The sequence below is a fragment of the Megalobrama amblycephala genome, linkage group LG14 (assembly GCF_018812025.1).
Source record: "Megalobrama amblycephala isolate DHTTF-2021 linkage group LG14, ASM1881202v1, whole genome shotgun sequence".
Lineage (NCBI taxonomy): Eukaryota > Metazoa > Chordata > Actinopteri > Cypriniformes > Xenocyprididae > Megalobrama > Megalobrama amblycephala.
In genome coordinates this window covers 3,775,145-3,802,581 of record NC_063057.1, presented here as the reverse complement: position 1 = coordinate 3,802,581, position 27,437 = coordinate 3,775,145, and the positions used below count along the sequence as shown (strand labels likewise).

General features: G+C 38.3%; 1 protein-coding gene across 1 annotated transcript; it reads right to left on the bottom strand.

Moving 5' to 3' along the window:
* Positions 1–5,153: 5,153 nt before the first annotated feature.
* Positions 5,154–15,329, bottom strand: tmem168a (transmembrane protein 168a). The gene is made up of 5 exons (XM_048155566.1): positions 15,182–15,329; positions 13,053–14,215; positions 10,703–10,845; positions 7,558–7,823; positions 5,154–6,430 (listed from the first exon to the last, which is right to left on the bottom strand). The coding sequence occupies exons 2-5, from the start codon at positions 14,142–14,144 to the stop codon at positions 5,883–5,885; spliced, it is 2,049 nt and encodes a 682-aa protein (XP_048011523.1). The 5' UTR covers positions 14,145–14,215; positions 15,182–15,329; the 3' UTR covers positions 5,154–5,882.
* Between the last annotated feature and the right edge of the window lie 12,108 nt (positions 15,330–27,437).

The following is a 27,437-nucleotide window of genomic DNA, read 5'->3' as shown; positions in this document are numbered from 1 at the left end:
TATTTCAGACTTATTTTATGATATAAAATAAGATTTGTCTTCTAAATTCATAGCTGCTTAATCTAAATGGAGTTTCTAAGATGGGCTATTTAACTAAATCTCATCAAAGACTATTTTAACACTGTCAAAGAGATAACTTACTGAAAGAGGGAGGGAGTTTTTCTATTTTTAAAGAACCAAGCCTTTATGTTCGTTCTTACGACCACACGAGACTCACGGTGCACGTGAAATTCATCTTAATCAATTCCACTTTATAAACCAGAGACAAGGGTGCAAACTCGCCATCTGTGCAAACAATTTGGATGAGACAAAGTTCTTATGCATGTTTAAAAATGTATTGTGATTGCAATAATGCAGTACATTTATGGATTTGTTATGAATCTAGCAGATTTACACAAATTTCTGGGTAAATCATTTATACAACCTTGCTGGAATTCATTCTGATTGTGTTTCATGAATGAATCATATTTATAATTCAGTGTTTCAAGGTTAAAATATTTACTCAGTATATCATCGGATGCTACAGATAAACCTTTACATTTAAATGCATTGTTTGTTTTTTTTTTGTTTTTTTGGTGTCATTAAAGGCACAATATGTAAGATTTTTGGATTCAAATATTCAAAAATCACTAGAACAATGTTATATATTTTGTTGACTTGTGTACTTACATTATCCCAAATGTTTCAGTGAATGTTTAAATCCAGAGAAATAAGCAATTTTAACTGGGACTTCTGTGCATTCCCTATCAATCACATCATACCCATGTTACCCTCGAAATAGGGCTGGGCGATATATCGCATGCATTTGGCACGCGCATTTCGTCAGTAAAGCCGGTTCCCTGATTACCGCTAATTCGCCATCACCTGCTTTCAAATGGAGCGGCATTTAATAGACAGAGCCGTAGATCACTGACAAGCTACGCAATATCGCGTTCATTATCGCAGATGAATCGCCTTCGATAATGAATGTGATATTGCGTAGCTTGTCAGTGATTTATGGCTCTGTCTATTAAATGCCGCTCCATTTGAAAGCAGGTGATGGCGAATTAGCGGTAATCAGGGAACCGGCTTTACTGACGAAATGCGCGTGACAATCGCATGCAATATATCGCCCAGCCCTACCTCGAAACACCAAAGACGCTTTAATATATTGTGCGTTTTATTAGACAGGTGAGATGTTTGGATGGATACATTCATCGACAGAAAATGAATAATGTTATACAGCTCAACACTGTAAGTCTTATTGTTTAAATCTTGTTTTCTTGATTTACCGCGAGTACCATGTTTTACCATGCCTAATATCGATCTAGCTTACTGCAGTTTGCAAACAGTGTCACACAGTAGCCGCAGAGCAAATGCACAGAGTAGCATTAGAACAACTTTCAACACACAAATGTATCTAATATGATAAAACAGAGCTTCTTTACCCCACATACGCTTGACCGGAAGAAGCAGTAGCACTCGTGTGTGACATAATAAAGGTTCTGTGTGTCGCGCTCATCTCTCATTAGCAATCGCTCCAACGGCTTTCAGCCACACCCTACTTCATACTACAGCAATGTTAATAAATCTTTAATACATTATCTCATGCATGAATATGATATCTGCCGAGTCTCGTCAGATTATTTTCCACCAGATGCATACGTGAAGACAACACTTTTGTTTTGAACAAGCGACCTCTAGCGGCAAAATTTACATATTGTGCCTTTAACAGCAGTTACATCAGGGGAACTACAATATTACATTTTCTGTAGCCATTTGGGACACTTTGTATCCCATCTGCTTCAAGGTTCGAGTTTAGAGATGCTCTTCTGCATACCTTGGTTGTAACTAGTGGTTATTTGAGTTACTGTTGCCTTTCCATCAGTCTGGCCTTTCTCCTCTGGCATCAACAAGGCATTTTCGCCCACAGAACTGCCGCTCACTGGATATTTGTGTTAACGAGTGGTTGAACGGGTGTACTTTATAAAGTGGCTGGTGAGTGTATGTATAATTTTAAAATGTTAACTTTTATTTATAACACAGTTTTGGACTACTGCAAAAATATTTTCTTTATATGTTGCCACTCTTCCTTCCAAATGGGAACAAAATTGCTGCTATTATGTTTTATAATACCAACATCAACTGAATAGTTGCCAGTGCTTTATGGTAGTCATTAACCCTTCCCATTAGGGGGCGCATTTCTGCTTTGTATAGCCTGCTAATAATGTCATTTTTTATGGGACAGCTTGCACTTCCAGTGTCCAGGTCAGTCATCATTAAGCTCACTAGTAGTAGATTCAGGACTGGCACCTGTATCACAGCGAGGATGAACTATTCTGAAGGGAACAGTGTGTATCAGTGTGTATGTATATGCAGTTTCAAAATCACACACTAACACACACACACTAAATTCAGGCACAGTCACTGTCAGCTGCCTCTAAATTAGGCTATTCCGTTCCACTGCCCAATTGCCCAACAGCTAAGAAAAAATGAGAAAGAGAAAGAGGAGTTTCTTGGTAAAAAGGGACACATGCATTAAAATGAAACAGTCCTGGTATAAACCTAGATAAAAAGGCCTCAAAAAACGTTCTTAGCAGGGTTTATAGTTTTTACTATTTGAATTATATCTGTTCCACTTTAAGACTTACTTTGAACAAGAATTGCCAGCTTTGACTGGAAGAAACCATCTGGTCATGTGTAAAGAATTCAACCAGTTTATTTTCTTTTTCTCCTTTCCGCTTCAAATCAGCACACAGACAATTTGGATTGCAAGCTTCTTGCAGGTTACCATTTTGAATAACAATTCCGGTCTCACGCATGATCTTGTGTTATTTCCTTATCAGTTTTCACGTGTGTTTGGTTGTAAAACTCTAGTTTGCGGACCAGACAGAGTTGTTATGAGTCTTCCTATTGTAAAGTCATACAAATTCAGGGATTAATTCTTCCTCTAATGCCTCGTTTCCACCGATTCGGGACTGTAAACTCTGATCTGACTTGAGTTTCCACCGCCAACAGTAGGCATACTGTATGCTGGAAAGTAGCTATCGAAGTCATTCATGCGCTGAGAAGAAAGTGACGCAGTAAACAACAATGGAGGACACGCAGCAGATCTTCTTCCTTCTCGGTATGTGGCTGTTTGTCACTAGAAGATACGGTATCGTGTTTCAACTTTAACAAAATGGCGCCTCTTGTGTTGTCATTCCTTTTGTAGCATGTGCAAGTGATGATTCTCTGTCAACCAATCAACATTCTGCAGTGAGTCTAGCTCCACCCTTTAGTACCGGACGATTGTGCTAGGTACCCCAACGGAAGGGTCGCAAAAAGTGGTATTAGGGTACCATTCACAACTTCTGACAATGGAAATGGCAAAAATTGCATACCGTACTGAACTGTATACCGCTCGGTGGAGAGGCATAAGTGTTCATTTCTGTAGTCTGGTCTCTTGCAAACAAACATATCCTTGTCTAAAGTCCACACCACATAAGATACAAGATTATAAGATGCACATTATTGCCTTTTAACTTCAATGAAAACATGCTATCAGGTGATTCAATAAAGAGTGATGTCTCCCCCATTTGAAGCCTCAAACTCCTGTTGGCATTTAATTAAATGACTATATTCAATCCAAAGCATCTGTGGGGAGAGTCTATTTTAGACACAGTCCACTGGGTGAGTTTCTGTCTCTCTGCCTAGCTTCACTCATGACAGGTGAGCTAATTACCCTTCCAAGGTTATTTGGCTACATCAACGTTTTTAATTCAAGCTATTCAGCTGCAGCTGTTCAGATAAATAATTTGAAATCACGAATGAAATCAGCCCATACCAAATGAGCTTTGAGACCATATATACAAGAGGGAATCGCACTGCTGGTAAATGGCATACTTACCCTGTTCTGCTGCCTAAAAAGCATCTTTCTCTATTGACAGATATTTAAAAAATTGCCAAAAGTTGTATTCTGATAAAATACAATGTGTTGCTTGTGAAAATTTTTGTTTCATTATATTAGATGTTTTTACCAATGACTTGCCTCTGGTACTGCCCTGAGGCTGTGCATGTTCTCTTGGAGAGATTTCTCCAGGTATTATAGACGTGCTTGATCAAAAGAAGAATCAAAACTGTCCACGCCAAACCATTTTATAGTCTTAAAAACGGCACTGAATCTTCACAAATTAATTGTTTGTTCTATGCAAATTCAAGTAAGATTTTTAAACACCTTAACTGTGCATTTCCATGTTATGATTTTGACCCAACTGTGCAGACTATGACATCTGCTTACTCACAGCTGATGTATTTGGACTTGAAAAGACAAATGAGGTCCTGATGAGTGTGCGTGTTTGCTTCTGACTCAGCATCCCTCAATAGGTGCAGCAGAGCACTGTTAATTCAGTTTAGAGGATGAAGCTAGCCTTAATCTAATCATTGAATAAAACATTTCTGCTGTATTTACATGAATCATTGACCTTAGCAAAGATGCTACACTTTGCCTCTGCTAACAACACAGTCTTCATGTCAACAAGTAGCAGGAACTGGATTCTAAAGGGTATGTAATAAAAATGACATGAAAGTTCTCCATACCTTCAAGAGACAAGCAGGAAAGGTTTTCCCCTCACTTTGAAAGAACAGCCTCAAGGTAGCCGTAGTTCACCCACCTGCTGTGCTGAACTAATAAAATGCATGAAAGTGACTCTAAAATGTTACCTGGGAGATGTGTTCAGATTCACTGAAACGCAGGTCATGCTCTCTAAAGGACAAGAATGAACAAACTGACAGAATCACTGTTTCCATGACATCACATGCCCTGTTTTCACATATACTGAAATACTATAATATACTAACTATATATAAAACATTATCTCATTACTCTCCCTTGTTCCATATGTTCTGAATCAGGATACTGTGAGCAAGAATTTGCATTGGAAAGGGGCAAGGACCAGTATACATCACTGGTAAAACGTCACTAATGCATTGTTTCGTTTACTGTCGAAATATGTTTCACAGCACTGTAACAATGAGACAGTCCTAGAAATTGCCAACCTCCTGGACCGTGAACTGACTAGGGAGCCGACTGAGACACACCAAGTGCTGGTAGTATTAACAAAAAAACTATGCTAGGTAATCATCACTAAACAGAGGCATATCACACATGCTGGAACACCTACTTACCAAGCTGCTTATTTTAAACAGTCTTTATTAAAGGACGCTGGTCTGTTGAAAAAGAATTAATAAAGGTCAACTCTTGAAAACAAAACCCTACTGAAAATACAAAATAAAATAAGGCATGATATGGTTTAAACATTGGCTGTTGAAGAGGTCTTGGGGAAACAACTAAACCAGACCTGTTCTACTTCTTGGCAAAAACAAAATAAGTAACAACCTTCTTAAGGAACAATTAGATTGTTTAACTTTGCCTGAGACTGGATACATTGCAATACACGTATTTCACCCACATCCAAAGAAATTCCACTTAAAATCTAATAAATTAACACAAGGCACTTGGCACCGATAGTCTCAATACTGTGAAAAAGCACAGATTCATATGATATAAGACAGTGACTATATTGTGTATATAGGGCACATAGATAAACAGACAAGGTCGTTATATGACAATGATGCTCAATCCTGTTCCTAAAGTCCGACCAACCTGCAAGGGTTAGTCCTAACTCAAATTAAACATTCCTGAACCTTTTAGTCAAGGTCTTTGGGTTCAAATGAAACTTAGTGTGACTAGAGGAAGGTAGATCTAGAGGAGCAGGACTGAGTGAACAATGCTTCCCATCGATAACTGGTTACTAAAATAAAGGCAATTGAGCAATTAACTCAATGAAGGATATCCCAAAAACGGCATAGAAAATATAAATGGTCATGTATATACATCATGTAGAACTAAAGCATTTGGTCACCTAAGATCGGACTAGTTTAATCCCCTGCCCTGTGTCCAGTATGCTGGGAGGGAACCACGAGAGTTTCAGTCTCCTGACGCAGCGCAAACACACACTACACAGCCACAGGAGGTTGAGTCCGCAGCACCAATTGGCAACAGCCACGAGTGGGTACGTCATCTTGGGGAAGTGTGTTTTCCAGTGCTTGGCCACATCGCTCCCGGTGGGCAAGTGGAGGGCGTAATCACTCCAGGGTTTAGACACACCATATACTGCAGAGATGACCCGCCCCCTCTCTGACCACTGCACGCCACTGTCAGGATCACAGTTATATTTCACCCACTCAGAGGTGAAGTCTCCCAGACGGGGGGCTTCTTGGGCTTCGGCATCCCGGACAGGGCTCATCTTGGCTCCCTGTACCGCAACATACATCCCTTCCACCTTCCGCACCGCCTTCACCCACGGCACGGAATTCTCAGTGTCCAGGATCAGGATGAGGCGGGAAGAGAAGCCACTGTTCCGCTCCCTCCACATATCAAGGATCTGCTGCAGACGCAAGCAATCGCCACCTGCAGGGAAGAAAGGTTGTCAATCAATCGAAAGAAGGTCTCAGATGCATCTTAGGGTGTTTTCACACTGGCAGTTTAGTTCTGAATGGGGCACGGTTCGCATGAAAAACTTCTAATGTGAAAGCTGTCATGTGGATCCCGGTGCGCACCGGGGTATCAAACCGGGGTATGCGCACTTGTTCAGGAAGTAAAGTAACCTGCGCATGTGTTTTAGCCGATTACAATGTATTCACATGTAGGGATACTGTTGTCAAAAGTACCGACTTTGGTACCAAATCAGTATTGAAATTTTATAAATGCGACGATACCAGCATTACCCCCTAGCATTTTGAGTGCTGTTGAGGGGGTTCTTAAACACAGAGCAAAAGTCTTTTTAAAGTCTTTTTCTGTGCAGAATAAACTGGACCAGACCTCTGGTTATTTGTTTGCCAACTCAAGACAAGTTCAAACAACACCGCTATCCAATCAAGTAAAATTGCACCAGTTTGCACTGGGTAAAGAAATTCCCATTCACAAATAAATAATGTGCTGAAATAGGCATGACAGGCTGTTGCTACAGGGGAAACGGAGAGAGACGGTGCAAGCAACACGGTAAAGGTGTAAAAAGTCTGACAGTTTGCAATGCTGCTGGGAAGACTGCGAATAACACTCTGCAAGTACCTTGTTCAAAACCCGAACGAGGATTCCTGGTCTGATCAAACATTATGACAGGGGCTGTGACATCCCATATCGCTCATGAGGATTAATACCTCACCGAGTTACAGGACGCACACACAGGCAGGAAGATAAAGCATGGTGGAGCGATGGAGCCAAGATATATCTTTACAGTCCCGAAAGCTTTCAGAGCGATAAATTGCTAAAGCTCAGTCAAAATAAAAGCATTCGTTCCTTGATCTCTTTTACAAAGACCAGAAAAAGCAATATTGATTTTAGCATTCGAGAGAACCTATGATATAAATAACTCCCGGTTAGTGCATGACATACAGAAATTTATTTAGTTTGGGTCTTCTTCAATACATTTCAATAAAAGAAAACAGCATGTAGACATGCTACAATTCATAACCTCAACTCTCAGTTAATTTAGATCAATTCCACTCTATCAATTGCGACGGCTATCCATCTCTTACCTGCCAAAGTCCAGTCTCCAGTGGGAAGCGTGTGGCCGCTGTAGTATAAGATGTAGGTGTCGTGCCGCGGGCCTTCAGCGGTGCAGAGCTCCAGAAATGAGCGCAGTTTGGCCACCAGGGTGTCCAGGCTTAGACTGGTGGAGTAATCACATCCGTACGTCTGGATGAGGTGGTGGGAGAAGAGTCGCTGCACGGCATTCAAAGTAGCTGTGGAGTGCAATTCCTGGACTTGCCCTGGAGGCAACAGCAATGGCTGGCCATCCGCACTGCACCCCATCGAGAAAAAGTAAAGAGGATATAGTGATGGGTGAAATGTGGAAGAGAGGCTGATGCTTCTGAATTGCTAACTGGGTCAACTTAACCTTCGGATTGTACTCTAACCCAGGTACAAAAAAAATGACGAGGGATAAGCACAATGGAGAGTGAATTCAAAAAGGTCTTGAAAATGAGTAGTGCAAAATGTAAGATGGAGAAAAAGGTACAAAGAAAAGGAGAAAGAACATAGATGTTATTCTGTTCGAAAGTGAGAGCAAGTAATTTAGCAGCTCCTCGCAGGGTCATCATAGCCCCTTCTGCCTTTCTAAAGGAGCATGACAAGACATCCTGCTGTAAATATCATCTAAAACAGCACTGGCTAATAAGTCGACAATTAACAACCAAAACCATTATAACTCCCTGTAGCCTTGCTTCACAAAGACTGTGATTATATAACCAAGACCAAGCATTTGTGGTGGCAACATTGAAACATTATTTCCCATAGGTAGACGTGCTTGCTGAAGACTGAAATGGCAAGTCTAAGGCACAGTGACCCATGAAAACTACCTAGGCAGGTGCTGAGCTATTCAAGTGGAAATGACCGCTTCTCTGAGCTTGTTTGCCAGGACTCTAACATTCACTCTCTCAATTGCTGAGCTTTCCTACTTGCGTCGTCGTCTTCATTCGTTTTTTAAACTGCTTTAGATCTGTTTTTTTCTACCCAACCCATCCCTGCTCCAGTGCCCCTCATTCCTAAACACAATAACATTTTAGGCACCAAAAATAATATCATGACTAAAGGCAAAATTTTTGCTGAAATATCTTTTCATTTGAATTCCACAAGAAGTTTATTAGCTACAAAGGACTAATGAATTGTTCATGGTTTTTATAAACTATTAAAATGCTTTCTGGGTGAACCATCTAAATATTTGGATGTTGGCCAGAGCTCATTCCCTTTAAATATGAGAGAAAATGGTACCACGGCATCTGCTAGGAATGAAAACTATTTCTCGCTGTCAGACTTGAGCATTTCTCTCTCATCTTCCCAAGAGGCCCTCGTCATGGTAAAAACATGATCTGTACCCATCAGATGGAAGATTACACCTTGCTACATTCCCCTCATGCGCCTGCTCCACGCAGAGTCTTTTCACCAAGAGTGCTGGAATACTGAGTGTGAAAAGGTTGTGGAGCTGCATCCTAATCGACATCATAATCAGCGACCTGGCTGACGGCCTGCCCTGTACCCCACCCTCACTCTCTCTCAGTATGCATGGCACATGCTTCTCCCAGCGGAACCAACAATAGACCAAGTTTATTAAAGGCTATGAGTTTATTTACCGTTAACATTTGTTTATAGAGATCCAATCCAGGGTGTTTTTTTCTACACACCTCTATTTTTTATGAGACTTAGCAAAGGACTGATCAAGATGTACATTCAAGATGAGCAAGAGTAGGGCAGCAGACTATTTCCCTTGATGTTGTAATTATGAATATTAATCATCTTTCTGATTTAGCTACACATCCAAAACAAGCTGTTTTTGAATGATTTTTTCATCATCATTGTGGCATTCGGTATTCAGCAACTTTACCATACCTAAAGAACAACAATGTGAATTATGCTGGTAAAGAGGTCATAATAGAGGTCATTAACATATACTATAAAATATAAAGTCATAAAGTTACAGTAGAGAAAACTATTATTTAAGGGTGAAAGGGTGAAAAGAGTTCATGTAAAAATGTTTTTAGTACAAGAAACTTTGACAAAGTGGACAACTAGGCAGGTACATATATTTAACTTATATGGATTGAAACAAACAGAAGAAACAATACATTATTAATAATGTATGTGATTAATCTACAAGCATAAATAATAGCACTTCTCAGAATTGATTTCTTTTCTCTGAATTGCTCTTGAAGTCTTGCATTGCTGCCAATATTGTTCCTGTATGATAAATTGCAAATATTTCTCACTTGTATGTCACTTTGCATAAAATACTACAGTAAATAGTAACTGCGATTTTGAAGCCCAAAAAAGCACATCCATCCATCATAAAAGTAATCCATATGGCTCCAGGGAGTTAATTAAGGCCTTCTGAAGTGATGTGTTTTTTAAGAAAAATATCCATATTTATAACTTTATAAACTAGAATCACTGGCTTCTGTACGTGAGTCGATCCGGCAGAAGAGTGAACTTCGAACTGACACATGACATACTGATGAACGCGGAAGCGCAGAGTATAGAGCAAAACAAAAAAGTCACAAATTAGTCTAAAATGAGAATTTTTAAAGAGAAATATTGGAGGAGCTTGAGTTTGTGAGAGGCGTCTACTCTCACCTAATCTCTCTAGTGAACGCACGGACGAACATTACTGGAAGCTAGTGAGTCTATAAAGTGATAAATATGTATATTTTTCTTACAAAAATGCATTGCTTCACTTCACTTCAGAAGGCCTTTATTAACCCCCTGCAGCCGTAAGGATTACTTTTATGATGGATGGATGGATGGATGGATGGATGGATGGATGGATGGATGGATGGATGCGCTTTTTAGAGCTTCAAAATCACGGTTACTATTCACGGCCATTATAAAGAAGAAAGTCATATACATCTAGGATGGCTTGAGGGTGAGTAAATTATGGGATAATTTTCATTTTTGGGTGAACTAACCCTTTAAATGAATAAATGTAAAGATTGTGAATTGATTCTAATATATATGATACCTCAGAAAAAGACAGTTCTTAGGTATTAATGTCTGTTATATAAAACATCAATAAGCTGGTTTTTCCAAGGTTGTCTCTCTGTCAGTGTGACCATGTGAACATGCAAGTCAGAAAATGCCTTTGTATGCCACATAACCATTAAATGAGTATACATATGAATGTGCATTTACCTGCTGTAGTAAGTGGGAATTACCACTGCATACCCAACGCAGGTGCCTCCCAAGCAGCTGCCCAGTTCACGGAAGAGTCCATGAGCCAGAGACTCCAGTGGCAGTACCACTAAAAACACACTCATGAAGAGTCCAGAAGTGACCTGCAGAGAGGAACCCTCAGTGATCAACAATTCTGAAGTGAATTCAAAGGAAAGGACGATTGTACATCCAATCAAACACAGTCTAATTCAGTCTTTAGTATGTAGTATGCTAGTATTCAATTCTGGACACAGCCATTGTTCTAAGACCTGTTCATTTTAATTAACTAAATAAATATGCCACCTGACTCACCAGCACATTGCTCTCGTTGGTAAAAATCACATTTATTAAAGAAATGAAGAAATGCTGGATAATATTAGCAAAGATGGAAGTAGTGCTTCTAATGACTCATATTTTATGCAAAATTCATATTTTAACATAAAACCTCAAGTGGACTACAATAAAGGTTAGAGTAGGCACTTGTGCTCATGGACTGATAGCTGGTTTATTTAGATGTGCCCATTTAACATTACACATCATTGCTGTAGATAAGACATTATGGCATGCAGTGTTTTTAAAATGTAAACTCTTTTAAGAGTCAGTTATTGAAACAAATGAAGATATCTGAAGAAAGTTCAGAAAGTCATAAAGAAGGTCATAAAGGTTTGAAACAATGCGAGGGTGAGTAAATAAATGATACCATAATTTTTATTTTGGGGTGAAAATGGTTTTTAGTAATAGGATCACAATGTATCTTCATAATTCATTGGATGTCAAGTATAAACAGATTTCATGATATCTAGATAAAATTAGATTGATTCTAAAAAGAGTTAATCAACATTAGGGGTGTAACAATATATCACAATATAAAAATGCAACAATATGTATCGTGGATAGTGACAATATGTATAGTATGTATAGTTCATCCTAAATAAAAATTACATTAAACTACTATATATAACGTTGAATATAATGTATAATAATGCAATGAGGGAATATTTGTGGGTCCCGATAATGCCAAATGTCATGTGTTACCAGTAAAAAGTGGCCTACACTATTTTAAATATATCTAGTCAGTGACAAAGTGCAAGCATAATCGTCTAAAATAATTCTGTATCAAGAATCAAGAATATTTTTATTCTGGTGTCACCATTGTCCTGTGCATTGGGTTACCGGCACCAAGTCCAAGCCTATTCATCCCCCAATATAATACCAAATTTAGCATTTTAATCAACAGTACATTTTTTGTTAAAGGTGCCCAAGAATGCTTTTTCACAAGATGTAATATAAGTCTAAGGTGTCTCCTGAATGTGTCTGTGAAGTTTCAGCTCAAAATACCCCATAGATTTTTTTAAATTAATTTTTTTAACTGCCTATTTGGGGCATCATTAACAATGCACTGATTTACACTCAACGGCGCCCCCTTAAATCGCGTGCTCCCTGCCACACGAGCTGTCGACTATATTACAGCGCATTTACAAAGTTCACACAGCTAATATAACCCTCAAATGGATCTTTACAAGATGTTTGTCATGCATGCTGTATGCATGCTTCGAATTATGGGAGTAAAGTATTTATTTTGATGTTAAAAGTTTTATTCTGAGTGAATTTGAGGCTGTCCTCCGTGGCTAACGGCTAATGCTACACTGTTGGAGAGATTTATAAAGAATGAAGTTGTGTTTATGCATTATACAGACTGCAAGTGTTTAAAAATTGAAAATAGCGACGGCTCTTGTCTCCGTGAATACAGTAAGAAACGATGGTAACTTTAACCTCATTTAACAGTACATTAGCAACATGCTAACGAAACATTTAGAAAGACAATTTACAAATATCAGTAAAAATATCATGCTATCATGGATTATGTCAGTTATTATTGCTCCATCTGCCATTTTTCGCTGTTGTTCTTGCTTACCTAGTCTGATGATTCGGCTGTGTGCAGCTCCAGACGTTAATACTGGCTGCCCTTGTGTAATCCCTTTCATAATGTTGGGAACATGGGCTGGCATTATGCAAATATTGGGGCGTACACCCCGACTGTTACGTAACAGTCGGTGTTATGTTCTTTGGAGGTCGTTTAAACAAATGAGATTTATATAAGAAGGAGGAAACAATGGGGTTTGAGACTCACTGTATGTCTTTTCCATGTACTGAACTCTTGTTATTTAACTATGCCAAGGTAAATTCAATTTTTGAATCTAGGGCACCTTTAACCGTTTACCATATATCTTGGAGTATCGCAATAATATCATATTATGAGTTCAGTATCATGATATGTATCGAATCGTGATATGAGAGTATCGTTACACCCCTAATCAACATGCTTTACCTGCCATGAGACGGCCCCTAGTATGACAGTAGACATCAGGCAGAAGAGCACCAGCCGTTCGGAGATGAGGCAGAAATGACGCATACCCCTAGAGGCCATGATCCTGTCCAAATTGAGTGTTTGTGAGCGCTGGGCCGCCCACGTCTTCTGACACTCGCTTAGCTTGGTGTGGAAGCACCATAGTGTGACGAGGAATACCATGTGGCACAAGATCCACAAGAGGCCAAAGACGCAGAAGCCAGGGATGACCAGGTACCAGGCTTTCATGTTACCCAGCTTCAGGGCACAGAGCACAAAGAACACCAGCTCAACGAATGTCAGAGGAAACAGAGAAAATATCCTCCACAGGCGGCCAGCTGAGAGAAACTGCTTCCAGCGTTCAGTCGCCGACAAGCTGCTAAAGTAGACGTCCAGAAGGGGCTCGCATATAAGCCGTCCCAGGTAGCAGCTGAGCACGAAGGGGTTTGTTTGGATCTCCAAGGACTGGAAGAAGGTAATGGCTGTGATCACAGCAAAGCAGGCAAGATTAGGGAGAGCCAAGGGCGACTTCATGCGAAGGTCCACAATGAGGGCCATTAACGCAAATGTCAGCGCAATCATGGCCAGTGATTTGTAGAAAACCAAGCTGATGCTTGCGACACCAAATCCCAGGAGCTCTAGGAGCTCAGATGAGGTCAGAACGACTGGTTTATACTTAGCACTACCGCACAGACGTTCTGTCAGGGCCCAGAGCGTCCGAACAGCTACGCTAGCGAGCAACAGGTAGTTTGTGACCTGTTCCTTTATGTCTTTCTCCAGAGACGGGGAGTTCAGGAAGCAAAGGAGACCCTGCAGGAAGCCGAACCACAGGTGGAAGAGACTTAAGCTGGCAGACTCCATTGAAAAGTAGTAGTAGAGGATACAAGCTATGGCTGAAACGAACAAACCCAAGATGAAGATGACCAGAATCATGGGCTCTGAGGGGGTCTGCTCCCATCGTACGTACATTCCCAAGCACACGGCTACCAGCAAGTTGAAGCTGGAGAGATACCCCAGACAGCGGAGAGAGGACCACATGTCCACACCCTTGTCCGAATCCTCTTGTCCTGACATTTTTGAGTATGACCACAAAGGATTAGGCCTCACTCCTTCAAGACTAGGAAAGATAATGTTCAGGCATTCCACTAAAATCAATAATGGAAGAAAAAAAAAAAAAGTTATTAGTACTGAAGTCAGTGACGCAATTCTAAAAACATCAAAAACACATTCATATAATCAACTTGGGTAAAGTTGGTTTTATATTTGCACATTCGGACTTCTGATAAATTCAGACTTTCCAATAAATGTGCAATAAATTAATGTTTGCGAATTTTAAGCAGCGACATGATATTGACAACCAACAATTGTCAACTTACAACATTTTTCACAGTCGATCAAAATAGGCAAGTATTGTTTTAATGGCATATTTACTTGTGAATGTCCACTGAATGTCCAATGTAGTGTGATTAACAAGACTATTGAATACGGATGTCCGAATATATATATGTATATGTATTTATGTGTGTGTATATGTATATATATATATATATATATATATATATATATATATATATATATATATATATATATATATAAAAAACTTATATATATATAATGTATAGGAAAGTCCAATTACATATATACAGAATATAGCCTATAGTTATACTGTATAAACTGTATGTACACAGAACATAGTTTCTATACATCCTAACCCTGAGAAATATTCACTGTGAATGGAGTAAAAAGGTGTGACAACTAGCCCCGTTTCATCTTAATACTTAATATACATACACAAAGAAAGAGAGAGAGACGTGAGATGTTTTGAGCACATGATGGGCATGCAATTTTTTGTCGATGTTCGTATACATAACAGATATAAGATGACAGATCCTGTTTAATGTATTACGAGTGACAAGGTTCAAGATTAATAGATGTCAGATGTGAAACTGCCACATAACCAGCCTAAACCAGACACTCTCAACTTTAACACTGTAAATACTTTAAAAGCATGAAAATACCGCGACATTTAAAAAAAATGAGTATTAACGACTGATTTTTGTAATTTTTCTAATCGTTGTTCGAAAGTAAAGCATAAGCAGAATTAATCTTACATTTGTTTATAGCAAAGAGTTTTTAGTTTCCCGATGGCCATGATGCTTCCGGACTCCAAACTACGGCGGCACAGAAGTGTCAAAGGCGAAGTGTAAAATCTGCGTAGAAATTCTTTGCGCCACATCCGTGATCTTTCCAGGTGTTGTCTTGTCACATACTGTTAATTTAGTCGGTTTATTTATTAGATATATACATATGACAAAACATTTCAAATGCTTTCTGTTAATAAAAATGTAAATATCCTGTGTTGCTTATTTACTTTTTCCATGTGCCAAAACAAAGCTATTCACACTTACACCATATCTACTAATATATATATATATATATATATATATATATATATATATATATATATATATATATATATATATATATATATATATATATATATATATATATATATAATTTTGTACACAGCATGTAACCTGTAGTGGCCCAAGGATGTTTTGTGGATATTATATTGATTAAGTGTTTGTATCTGTGGGCTGAGTGTTCCTGTGAAGAAAAACAGAAAGTGATGCAGTTTTTTCTCTCTTGCAGTTGGCATTAGAAAACACATAATTCTAGATTTTCATGAGGGGCATAGTCAATTATTCACTTAATTTTATCAACTTGTTTCAGAGTAACTGGTATCAGTTATAAACAAACACATTACTCAAATTAATATTAACACACATTAATTAAATTCTGAAGATTAATATTTCTTAACTTTCTGAATGTTATTAATTCATATAATTGCTATTAATATTGAACATCAAACTGGTTTCTTAGCATTTTCTTTACACAAAGTACAAATTCAGTGCATTTTCCTGCCCTCTTTTGATTGACAGGATATATTGGCCATGGCTGTTTTTAAACTACCGATTATTGGCCGATATATCGGTGCATCTCTAAAAAATAGTGACCTTTAAATATTTATATAGGACTTTTAGCCGATTTACCAAGCAAAACTGCTAAAACAAATCCCACTTTATGAGATTCCCATATAATAATGGAAATATTTTATCAAGTCCTGTTTCCAATCAGATTTAGAATCAGAATTAACGATGACTGGTTCGTGAATTAATTGAGTCGGTTCTCATTTGAAACGTAAACGTGGATTTACAATGATTCAGCTTAAGACTGAATCATTTTGAGTGGTTTATCGCTGTGTGAAACAGTAGATTTATCGTAAAACAGAATGCTTTGCATAAACAGCGGTGGACGAAATTGATATTAACTAAACCATCCTATCGCTATCGTTTATTGCAAGGACGTGGAAGCAGCCTGTGAACGACTCTACTTCAGATAAAGACATGTTCTGAGCAAAACTGTCATTAACAGAACTCAAAATCACTTAAAGTACCAAAAGTATAATGTTACCATGTAAATACACCCATGTATCACCCACATCAGTTTGAGCCATGTTTGAATGTGTGCGACATGATAATGTGTATGAAAAAAGGACGAAATAGAGAAAGCAAACTGTGCATGGTCTCAGAGTGCATTAAGGGGTCATACCCTTTTATAAATACATCCAATTAGTCCACATTTACCTTGTTTTGAATGAAATATTGAGGTCATTCTTCACAAAATAGGCCATGTAATTCTGAAGGAACAAGATAAGTGCGACAAAGGGAATGTGGGCTTTTTTTAATTAGCAGCACTGACAGTTGAATGTATAATTGAGAGATCTGAACCTTCCACTGTGTTTGAATGCTTCCTGAGTCATTCAAATACACAAATAAGAATGCACATATTAATCATTGTAGCTAATGGTGTCTTTAAAGATGCTGAACTAATGCAGGAGTCCTTGAATGTGCTGCTTTCTGGACTTTCTGTGGGCTACACGACTCCATCCAACTCTTCCTCCTCCGCAGAGAAAAATAAGATAGAGAAAGGGAAAAAAAACCTATGAATTATGCACACCTGTACACCTCCACACCACCTGGCAACCTGCATGTAGCATCACATTAAAAAGGGGTATATAAAATATAAATACTGCTCTTCCATTCAACACCATGACATGAAATAAGAGCAGCAAGCATTTTCAGTCAGGCTTGGACTTGATGTGAACGTTGACTAAACGTTTTTCAGAGAGGACAATTGCACTAATTAATCTTGTGTCCTGCTCGGCCATACAGACAACATGTGAGCCAAATATTGCCACACTGTAAAAAAAATTGTGAAAGTGTTTATTATTTGATCCAGGCATGTGGTGTAGTGCTTAATAACCTGGGCTTCTTTTTATACTGGTGTCCTAAAAAAGGTTCTAGACTTGCTTAAAGGGTTAGTTCACCCAAAAATTAACATTTTGTCATCATTTACTCATCAAGTTGTTCCAAACCTGTTTGAATTTCTTTCTTCTGTTAAACACAAAAGAGCATATTTTGAAGAATGTTGGTACACGCTGACGGCAGCCATTGACTTCCATTATAGGAAAAAAAAATACTATGGGAGTCAGTCATGTCCATCAACTGTCTGGTAAAGAAAGAAAAACTCATACAGGTTTGGAACAATTTGAGGGTGAGTAAATGATGACAGAATTAGAATTTTTGTGTGAACTATCTTTTTAACCAGGAAGAGCATGTTGGTTAAAGGTCCAGTATGTAAGAATTCTGTCCGCTAGAGGCCTATTCAAAACAAAGGCGTAGCTTGATGACGCCAAGTTTGAGCGTGGAATATTGGGACATGTGATCTTCACCTCATCGGACGGTGCAAAAGAATAGGGATAGGACTCGGGAAGAAATCATGGTCATGGATGTGATTATTAACGTTATTGTAGTATGAAGCAGAGCAGGTCTGAGTGTTGTTGAAGCTAAACGAGGCCGCTGGAGCGATTGTGCAACACATGCCTCACGAACAGCAGGACTTTTATTATGACACAGTCGCTAGCGCCGCTTCCGCTTTTCCGGTCATGAGTATGAGGTAACGCAGGTCTGTTAATCACATTACATATATGTTGAAAATGATGTTATGTGGCTGCTATAAGACACTTGTTGCACACTGCAGTAAGATAGATCAATTTTAGAATAAATGCTGGATGGCTTGTGTTGATAAATGGCATGCAATTAATTTTAAAACGTATTGTATGATGGAGAAAATTATGTATTACTGTTACTAAGAATAAAGCTGCATCTGATTATGCTATGTTAGCTACTTCACAAAATAGTGTTTTTCTCTGAGACATGGTAAAGCATGGTACTCGCAAAAAATCAAGAAATTAGAAAACAATAAGACTAAATGTGTTGAGCTATATAACAACAATTAGTTTTCTGTCTATAAATGTATCAAAACAGTTGTTCCCTTGTCTATTAAAACATGTAATATATTAAAGCATCTTTGGTGTTTCCATGGTTTCTACAAAATAAAACGGAAACCAAGGGTAATGCGGGTATGACGCAATTAACAGGCGACTTCTCGCACGTCCCGGAGCCTTGGTTAAAATTGCAATTTTCTCACGATTTACAAATAGTTGGAAACATTTGGGATGTTGTAAGTACTCAAGTGAACAAAATATATAACACTGGCCTAGTGGTTTTTGGATATTTTACTGCAAAAATATTACATATTGCACCTTTAACCAGCTTCACCAGAAAATTTTGCTAGTGTGAAGATGAACACTGTTTGTTTTCCTTTTACATGCTGTTTGAGGACCGGTTTATCTGGGAACATTAAACATTTAATTGATCAAAAGTATTTTGTAATGAGAAATATGTCTGTCGAAAATTAGTAAATTATTTCACAGAAAACTAAAAGAAATGTTGTTCTCATAAATATATAGTTTACTTAGTAATAAGTGCCTCATACATAACATATTTTTTAGAAATGTATTTTTATGTACTTTCTATTATTTATAAAATACATTATAATGGGGGTTATACCTACAAGTTTTCTTTTTTAATTTAATTTAATTTAACTTTTTGAATTTTTTTAATTAAATTTGTTCATGCAGTGTATCTCCACAAAAACTTTATCATATTTATGAATTAATATTCATTAGTTAATAGTTTAATATTGTAAAAAAATACTTTTTTTACCTTAAAATACATACACACACACATATAATATATATATATTATATATATATTTTTTTAAATATTTTTTGGATTTTTTATATTTTTTTTTTATGACTTTGTTTCCTGATGTACTATTGCACTCTGACTCCTGGAGGTTGCATAAAGATAGACAATTGGATTGGGACCAGTTATTTTGGTCAGCGCTTGCCTCTTTTTTTTTGTGCAATATGCTTTAGATGGTCAGTGAATGGACTGTGTGGATGTTTGTGGGTTTACCATCTGAAACTAGCCAATATACAGACAGCCAATATGTAGCCTAACTTAATTTATGTTTCCTGGTATTGGGGTCAGATTCACCAAACTCCATACTTCCATTCTCCTTCCTTCTCTTGTGCACGACCACCTTTATCTGACAAGCACAGCATCAGCAGCACGAGCGATCTGTTCACTACAAATCTCATTCCCACAGAAATCAATATGATGTACTGAGTCTCATAAAGAGGCTGTTTGGAAAGGCAGCCACATCACAGCCTAAATCAGGAAGCATGTCAGGCTTCAAATGAAATTGGGGAAAGAGATGGATGGAGAATAAAGAGTCAAATATTAGCGATGTATTTGAATGTGTCATACGGCATTCGGTGACATGTTGTACCAAGGCAAAGGATGCTGATTAATGCCTGTTGAAAGCCAAAGATACATCTCACAATGCCCCAAAACTCATCCATCTCAATAGAATAAAGAGTCTTTCATCTCAACAACGTCTCGTCAGTCGAGGATAAATGTTGTTGTTGTTGTTTTGTCTTTGCCAGGAATTGTTGGTTCGTGGCATGGCGGTTTTGGCAATGTATAAAACCGCCATATGTCTTTCGATAAATGATTCAAGTGCTTTAGTTAGCATGTTACGGTGTGTCATTTGAGACAGTCTGCCTCATTCTGTTGTATGACATTTGAGCATTTCATTTAGCATGAATTAATCATGTCACCCGGCAAATTTTCCCTGACAGAACCGAAAAGGAAACTCGAGTTGAAGCAACAAAATGCAATTTCTGGTTCAGCCTACATGAGCTAAATATACACTTGGCTTGTCTTTGGCTCCTGTACATTTTGCACACCGTGTTCTCTCAATAAAAGAGAGAAAGACAATCTTATCACGGTTGATCTTAAACATTAAGACGTTTCCTTTCATGATGGTAACCTCATATATAACCTTCATGTATAGTCAAAATGGCTTTTTAATAATCTGACCTGTTCAGTGCTGCTGAGCTGCAGAAATGACGCCGGGATCCATTAATCGAGGTGACTGCGAGGAAATTGCAATTCAACATTAATCTGTTTGTTGAAGCTAAAGCTACACGACGGGACTGTGGGCTGTTGTACGACCATAATACGGCCATCACGGCCAATAGAGAGAATTATTAACATACTAACATAAGGAGGCATTAGTCATCATATCAATGATCAAATAAATGAAACATTGATGAGATCTTCTAGTGAGAATGTATTACAGTCACACAATAAATCCATCCTTCAGGATGGGATGAAATGTCCCATACGGTGATGTTTATTCGAACTGACTGGTGATCTTCCGCTTGAATTAAGATTCAGAGGTTACATGCATGCATCGCTCTGTCTGAGCCATTACGTTCACCAATCAAAGCTTGGAAGTAAATGAAATCGATCCCTTAGGATGAATCCTGGGCAAAGAGACAGTTGTTCCTCTTGGCTCCGAATGGGAATCATCAGATCATTTAAGCTGAGTGAGCAGTTTGCCGTGTGATATTCCAGGCCGGGCGCTTGACTGCGCATTGGACAGATGGAGTGTGAGAGGGTGGCCGGGTCACAGATGCCCCTCGATTCCCTGTCAATGACAGTGACTATAAAGGTTTCAGGGTCAACCGATCCTCTCAATCAGATGTTGCTCTACAGATAGAGATACAGTAAAGATTACATCCCGTTAGTTGTAAGCATCATTTTTTCTCGGGTTAAAGGATTAGTTCACTTAAGAATTAAAATTTCTTGATAATTCCCATGTCATCCAAGATGTTTATGTCTTTCTTTCTTCAGTCGAAAAGAAATTAAGGTTTTTGAGGAAGGTTTTGTCCAAATTGCAGTTTCAATGCAGCTTCAAAGGGCTCTACATGATCCCAGACAGGGAATAAGGGTTTTGTCTAGCGAAACGATCGGTCATTTTCCACACATCATGTAATCACGTTGAAAAGGTCATGTTTGACGTAGGCAGAAGTACTGTGGTAGGACGAAAAACTCTCTCATCTCATTTCCCCCCCCCCAAATTCAAAATCACCCGACATCGTTGTTTTACCTTTTTTTTTGTAAAGGGTGTTTGACATATACATTTTTTTTTTTTTTTTAGAAAATGGCAGATTGTTTCACTAAATAGGACCCTTATTCCTCGGCTGGGATTGTGCCTGTAAAGTCATTTTAAAGTATGTGTTTCGAGTTTGTCACACCACAGAAAAATGTGTTATTAACCACCCAGCCAAATTTGCAATGCAAGTAAATGAAATAAGTTATCAAAATCTCAAAAAAATAGGCAGCGCTCTCCGCTCTCAAACGCTGGGGGCGTGTCCGCTGTCGACACTGAAACCACACCCACTCGCGAGAGCTGCCGTCTCAACTTACTTGTAATGAGTCAAACATACTGATGCATATAAAAAGAATCATTCAGAGGGTTGCAAATTTTAGTAGTTACTGTGGACTACCTACTAATTATAACATAAGCAAACTCGGCAACGTTGCCTACACTCATTGGTGGGCACGTACTGCCGACTGTTGTCAAGTCGACAAATGACGGTGCCGTGAGACAGGAGGATGAAGGCCGGGACGGGAGAGACTCTGTCCGGCCCCATATATCATCGGTTATCGGTGGGACGGTAGGAAGGCCGAGACAGGAGGAGGGGCGAGGTCTGTTCAGCCCCATTCACCAAAAACAGCAGATTATCTGTGAATCCCAGCTGTCTGATGAAAGTTTGTAAAATTATCCGGTGTAGAACGCTCACTTTAGAATCCTTCATATCATCGTTTTAGGAAATTTAAATAAGGAGACCGAGCATATTGTATATTATAACAACCATGTAATATGCATTTGCGTGACGAAGGCATTATTAGCTAAATATGTGCAAAGGGCTGTATAACTGTAATGACACTCGAGATTGAGCGAGTGAACCGCTGTAGAGTTAGAGGCGGCGCCACGCTCGGTGCGTCATCGACAGTTTTATAGTGTTAGGGGCGGGGCTATGCTCGGGGGACGATGTGCGTCATCAGACCCCCGTTATAGCTCCGCCCAAAAAATCCTGAGCAGAGACTTGAAAAACTGTTTAACGCTCTAACTTCACAATTAAGCATTACTCAATTCACAGTCTTTGTAATGTGTTTCAGCAATACAAGTGTTTAGAAAGAATTCTCAGAATTGACTTTACAGGGACTTTAACCTTAAATTTCTTTTCGACTGAAGAAAGAAAGACATCTTGGATGACATGGGGGTGAATAAATTATCAGGAAATTTTAATTCTGAAATTAACTAATCCTTTAAAGTGCCCCTATTATGCTATTAGAGGTCTCCTACAATAGGTTTACATGCATCCAATGTAAAAAAAACAAAACAATTTTCTCATAATATACATTGCAGCATCACCTCTTTTCTCAGTGTCTGAAATGGTTTGATAAGATTCAGTCTCTCTAAACCCCTCCTTTCCTAGAGTCTGCTCTGATTGGTTAGATGGCCCAGTCTGTTGTGATTGATCTAATTTGTTACAAACCTTCATAGGTTCGTACAAGAAGACTGGATTTACTGAAGATACATTTCATGCAGTTCAGATCACAATCGGTTCTTTCTTTTGGGAGACAATAACTCCATTTATCATGCATTTCGATCTTTGAAAATTTGCAGAACTTTTACATTCACAAATAGCGATATTACACATGAAAAGTAATATCCAAAAAAGCATAATAGGGGCACTTTAAACTTTGCCTATTTTCAGCTAACTTTGTATTGTTACAATATCAGTAGTAGGCTATATTTACAGTAAATGAACGAAATGTGCTCTTTCTTCATTGCAAGATATAGCTGTTTATTTGTAAGCAAACATTGTCCAGCCTTGGCTGAAAATTGGTCTTTGGTCTTGCTGTACGTACAATCTCTGTTTTGTTTTTGTCTGGGTGGGCTGGTTTGATGGATTTAGAGAGGTTTTCACCATCCCCAATCAACCAAACCAGCTAAACTTAGCCAGGCTGAGACACCTGCAAACCAGCTTAGGCTGCTTGAAAACTTGAAGAGCTGCAAAAACAGGTTGTCGGTAGTTGTGATAACCTGACCAAAATTAAGTAGTTTTGAGTGAGTGGGACGGCCTTAAGCTGAGTCAGCAGTTTGCCGCTTGAGGGCACATTGGACAGATGGAGAGTAAGAAGGGGGCTGTGTCCCTCATGCCTCTCAATGCCACATAAATGATTGTGACAATGAAATATTCAGGGTCAAACAACTGTTTCTTTCAATCAGGTATTACAGGTAAATGTAACGTTGAGTGACAAGTTGTTGACACACCAATTGAGCCCATTGCGAAGTCTGATTAAAACTGATTGACTGTGTCGCATATGTATACACACTTCAAAGCATGACGGTATCTTGGAAACAGTTTAAAGGTGCAGTAAACTATTTTTTCAGAAAAGCTGTTGAAAAGTTGCTCGGACCGAGCACCACAACAAATGTTTAGCCAGTGAGAGTGCGATTTGAAGAAAGACTGTGAAAAGAGAGAAGAGAGACAACACAAAAGAGAAAATATCAGAGGAATATCACTTGAAAAAGAAGAGTTATGATCAGGCAAAAGCTTTAGCTGGAGAGGCCTAAGCGCAAAGGCCTGAAAACGCACGCCGAGGTTGTGTTGTTTCTGCTCTATATGTGGGTAACTTTGGTTTTGCGGTTTCACAGAACCACGAAATGCTGATGTTGTAATGTTCGCTATAGTAACAGGACAGTTTTGAGTGTCGTTGTTTGTCTGGAGCTGCTGTGCTGCTGGTGACTAACAACCAACTCTTGCATGTATTTACTCTTGTGCACTGTATGTTCATTTTTTGTGCTTCCTTGTCATTCCTTCATCATCTTTGCTTTATTTTTCGTGAAGCATTACTTTGCTTCACTTCTGCTATGATACATTGACATCCACTCTTGCATTGCATGTATAAAGGAAACTAGCTAGTGAGAGCCGTGCATAGACAGTAAAAGAAATGGACACAGCGACCCTATTGGAACTCAATTGAGAAGCCCATTTTTAGCGATTTTTAGCACTTCTGTTTCTGACGCGCAGACTCAAACTAAGCTTGATGACGTCAGCAACCTGTCTGACAGATGTAAATCTTCTAGTAGCTGTGCGTGCAAACTGCCATCGTTAATCTTGCAGAGACGGCGAGCTTGAGCGGGGAGTTCTTTGGCGTGAGTGAGCAGGAGTAAGTATTCTGATTAATTATTTTGTACAGTATTTTAAAATGTAACGCCAGTACGCCATATTAAGTTAATGCATACTATTGCCTGCGAGCTTCTCCTCCTGTCTGTACGGTAATTTCTCTACTGTGCGACAGAGAGTCGAGTGGTTATGACGCAATCGTTAGCCTATTTTTACAAAAACTGTTTCTACGGGGCCATAATGTAACATAGAAGGTAATGGAGCCCTTTATACGTTGTCGTGTATCTTTAGAAATGAATAATGGACAAATGGAGTCTTTAAACGCCTCAGATGTAAAGTTATTCACTGTCAAAGTGACGCCAAAATGAATGGGAGTCAATGGGATGCTAACGCAAGTGAAGTTCTGCTACAAGATGGCGGCACGCGGCCGACTTCAACTTCCGGTCGACTTCCTTGGGCACTGGAGCCGTGCAGGTAAACCTAGCGTCCTTGTTAGTGCGGCAGTCTTGCATAGAGGCAATCGACCAATAGGATTCGAGACCAGTATGGAGCGTGGCAGTTAGGAGCGGGCGGTAAAGTGCTCGTGAATTTTGGAGGCGGAGCAATGAAGAGAGGGGTGGGTTTATTTGGGTTGATTTCAAATATCAACAGTGTTCAACAACAGATCAGTTTATGATTTTTTACTCAATATTGTGCTGTAAAAGGCTTAAATTTTGTGCCAAAAAAGGCACTCTGGTTATTTGTAGAGTTAAACTTTTGCAAACGTTGCATTGAGCAGACATGCAAAAGCCCATGAGAGGAGAAATGTATCTCAACCGGTGAGTCCTGTTTTTTTTTTTTTTGTCACACTCTATTATCCATTGTGTTGGAGCAGTCCAAAAAAACAGACTGAAAATCACCGGCCAGCAACACCTGGGATTACGCTTTTCTGGCCGGCCAGCCGTGAGTGATGGCACATCTTGCTGAAAGATTCCGGGAGGGAACGCCGCTCCTCCCAAAACATGAACCGTTCCATTCATCACCCTTCACATCTCCCAGTGCTCTACGGCCCTGACCAGAGGGAGTCAGGGAACACAAGAAGAAAAAAAACAAAAAAAAAGCACCACAAGCCAAGCGCCACTTACCCTCCTTCTGCGCCGTACCCTGCCTAGTCAGAGAGTTTCCTCGCCCCCTGGGATCACTCTTTCAGCAGAGCAGCAGAGCAGCCGTTTAGATAGATAGAGATGGGGGGTGGGGAGGGCTTGATTCAAAGCCAAAACTCTTGGAGAGAGAGAACGTCCATGTGATTATTCCTCTCTGTCCTTATTTTTCTCTAAGATATGCACAGTACATTTAAAAATCATTGCATCAGATAAAATATCAAACCACATAGCATCAAACACAAACAAATAACCAAACCAAATTATGTAGTTATATACTGTTTATATACAGTACAGTCCGAAAGTTTGGAACCACTAAGATTTTTAATGTTTTTAAAAGAAGTTTCATCTGCTCACCAAGGCTACATTTATTTAATTAAAAATACAGTAAAAAACAGTAATATTGTGAAATATTATTACAATTTAAAATAACTGTGTACTATTTAAATATATTTGACAAAGTAATTTATTCCTGTGATGCAAAGCTGAATTTTCAGCATCGTTACTCCAGTCTTCAGTGTCACATGATCCTTCAGAAATCATTCTAATATGCTGATTTGCTGCTCAATAAACATTTATGATTATTTTCAATGTTGAAAACAGTTGTGTACTTTTTTTTCAGGATTCCTTGATGAATAGAAAGTTCAAAAGAACAGCATTTATCTGAAATACAAAGCTTCTGTAGCATTATATACTACCGTTCAAAAGTTTGGGGTCAGTAAGAATTTTTATTTTTATTTTTTTGAAAAGAAATTAAAGAAATTAATACTTTTATTCAGCAAGGATGCATTAAATCAATCAAAAGTGGCAGTAAAGACATTTATAATGTTACAAAAGATTAGATTTCAGATAAACACTGTTCTTTTGAACTTTCTATTCATCAAATAATCCTGAAAAAAAATATTGTACACAAATATTTTGTACAATTGTACACATTAAATGTTTCTTGAGCAGCAGATCAGCATATTAGAATGATTTCTGAAGGATCATGTGACACTGAAGACTGGAGTAATGATGCTGAAAATTCAGCTTTGCATCACAGGAATAAATTACTTTGTGAAATATATTCAAATAGAAAACAGTTATTTTAAATTGTAATAATATTTCACAATATTACTGTTTTTTACTGTATTTTTAATTAAATAAATGTAGCCTTGGTGAGCAGACGAAACTTCTTTTAAAAACATTAAAAATCTTAGTGGTTCCAAACTTTTGGACTGTACTGTATATATATATATATATATATATATATATATATATATATATATATATATATATATATATATATATATATATATATATATATATATATATACAAAAGCCAGTGATTAAAATACTTTTTAAAACAGTTATATATATATATATAAGCCCATTTCCACTTCAGAGTAAAAAATTAAAGGCAGAAATGGGCTTTCATGAAATAAATATGTATTTATTTGTTTGTTTGTTTATTCATTTAAATAACTTCTGATCACTCAAATGCAAGCGTGTGATGGTGTGGAGATGCTGAATTAAATTTCTTTGAATGCTAAAATGTTCTTAAAATGAGAAGTACGATTTTAGGTGTAAACAAAGACCATGATGCACCGTGTTTGTGGTAGCGTGTCAATCGGAGAGAGGTGATTTTTTTGCGAAATATCTTGCTGTATTAAAAATAAATGGCACTTTTTTTCTAATCCAATGATGTTCATTCATTTTTAGGAG

Bases quoted from the DNA above. Each gene is read 5' to 3' on its own strand.
- tmem168a (XM_048155566.1), bottom strand. From the start codon at position 14,144: ATGTCAGGACAAGAGGATTCGGACAAGGGTGTGGACATGTGGTCCTCT. The intron at 10,846-13,052 runs GTAAAGCATGTT...TCCTCTCTGCAG, and splicing joins TAGGGGCCGTCTCATGGCAG to GTCACTTCTGGACTCTTCAT. The intron at 7,824-10,702 runs GTAAATGCACAT...GATGGGGTGCAG, and splicing joins ATTCCCACTTACTACAGCAG to TGCGGATGGCCAGCCATTGC.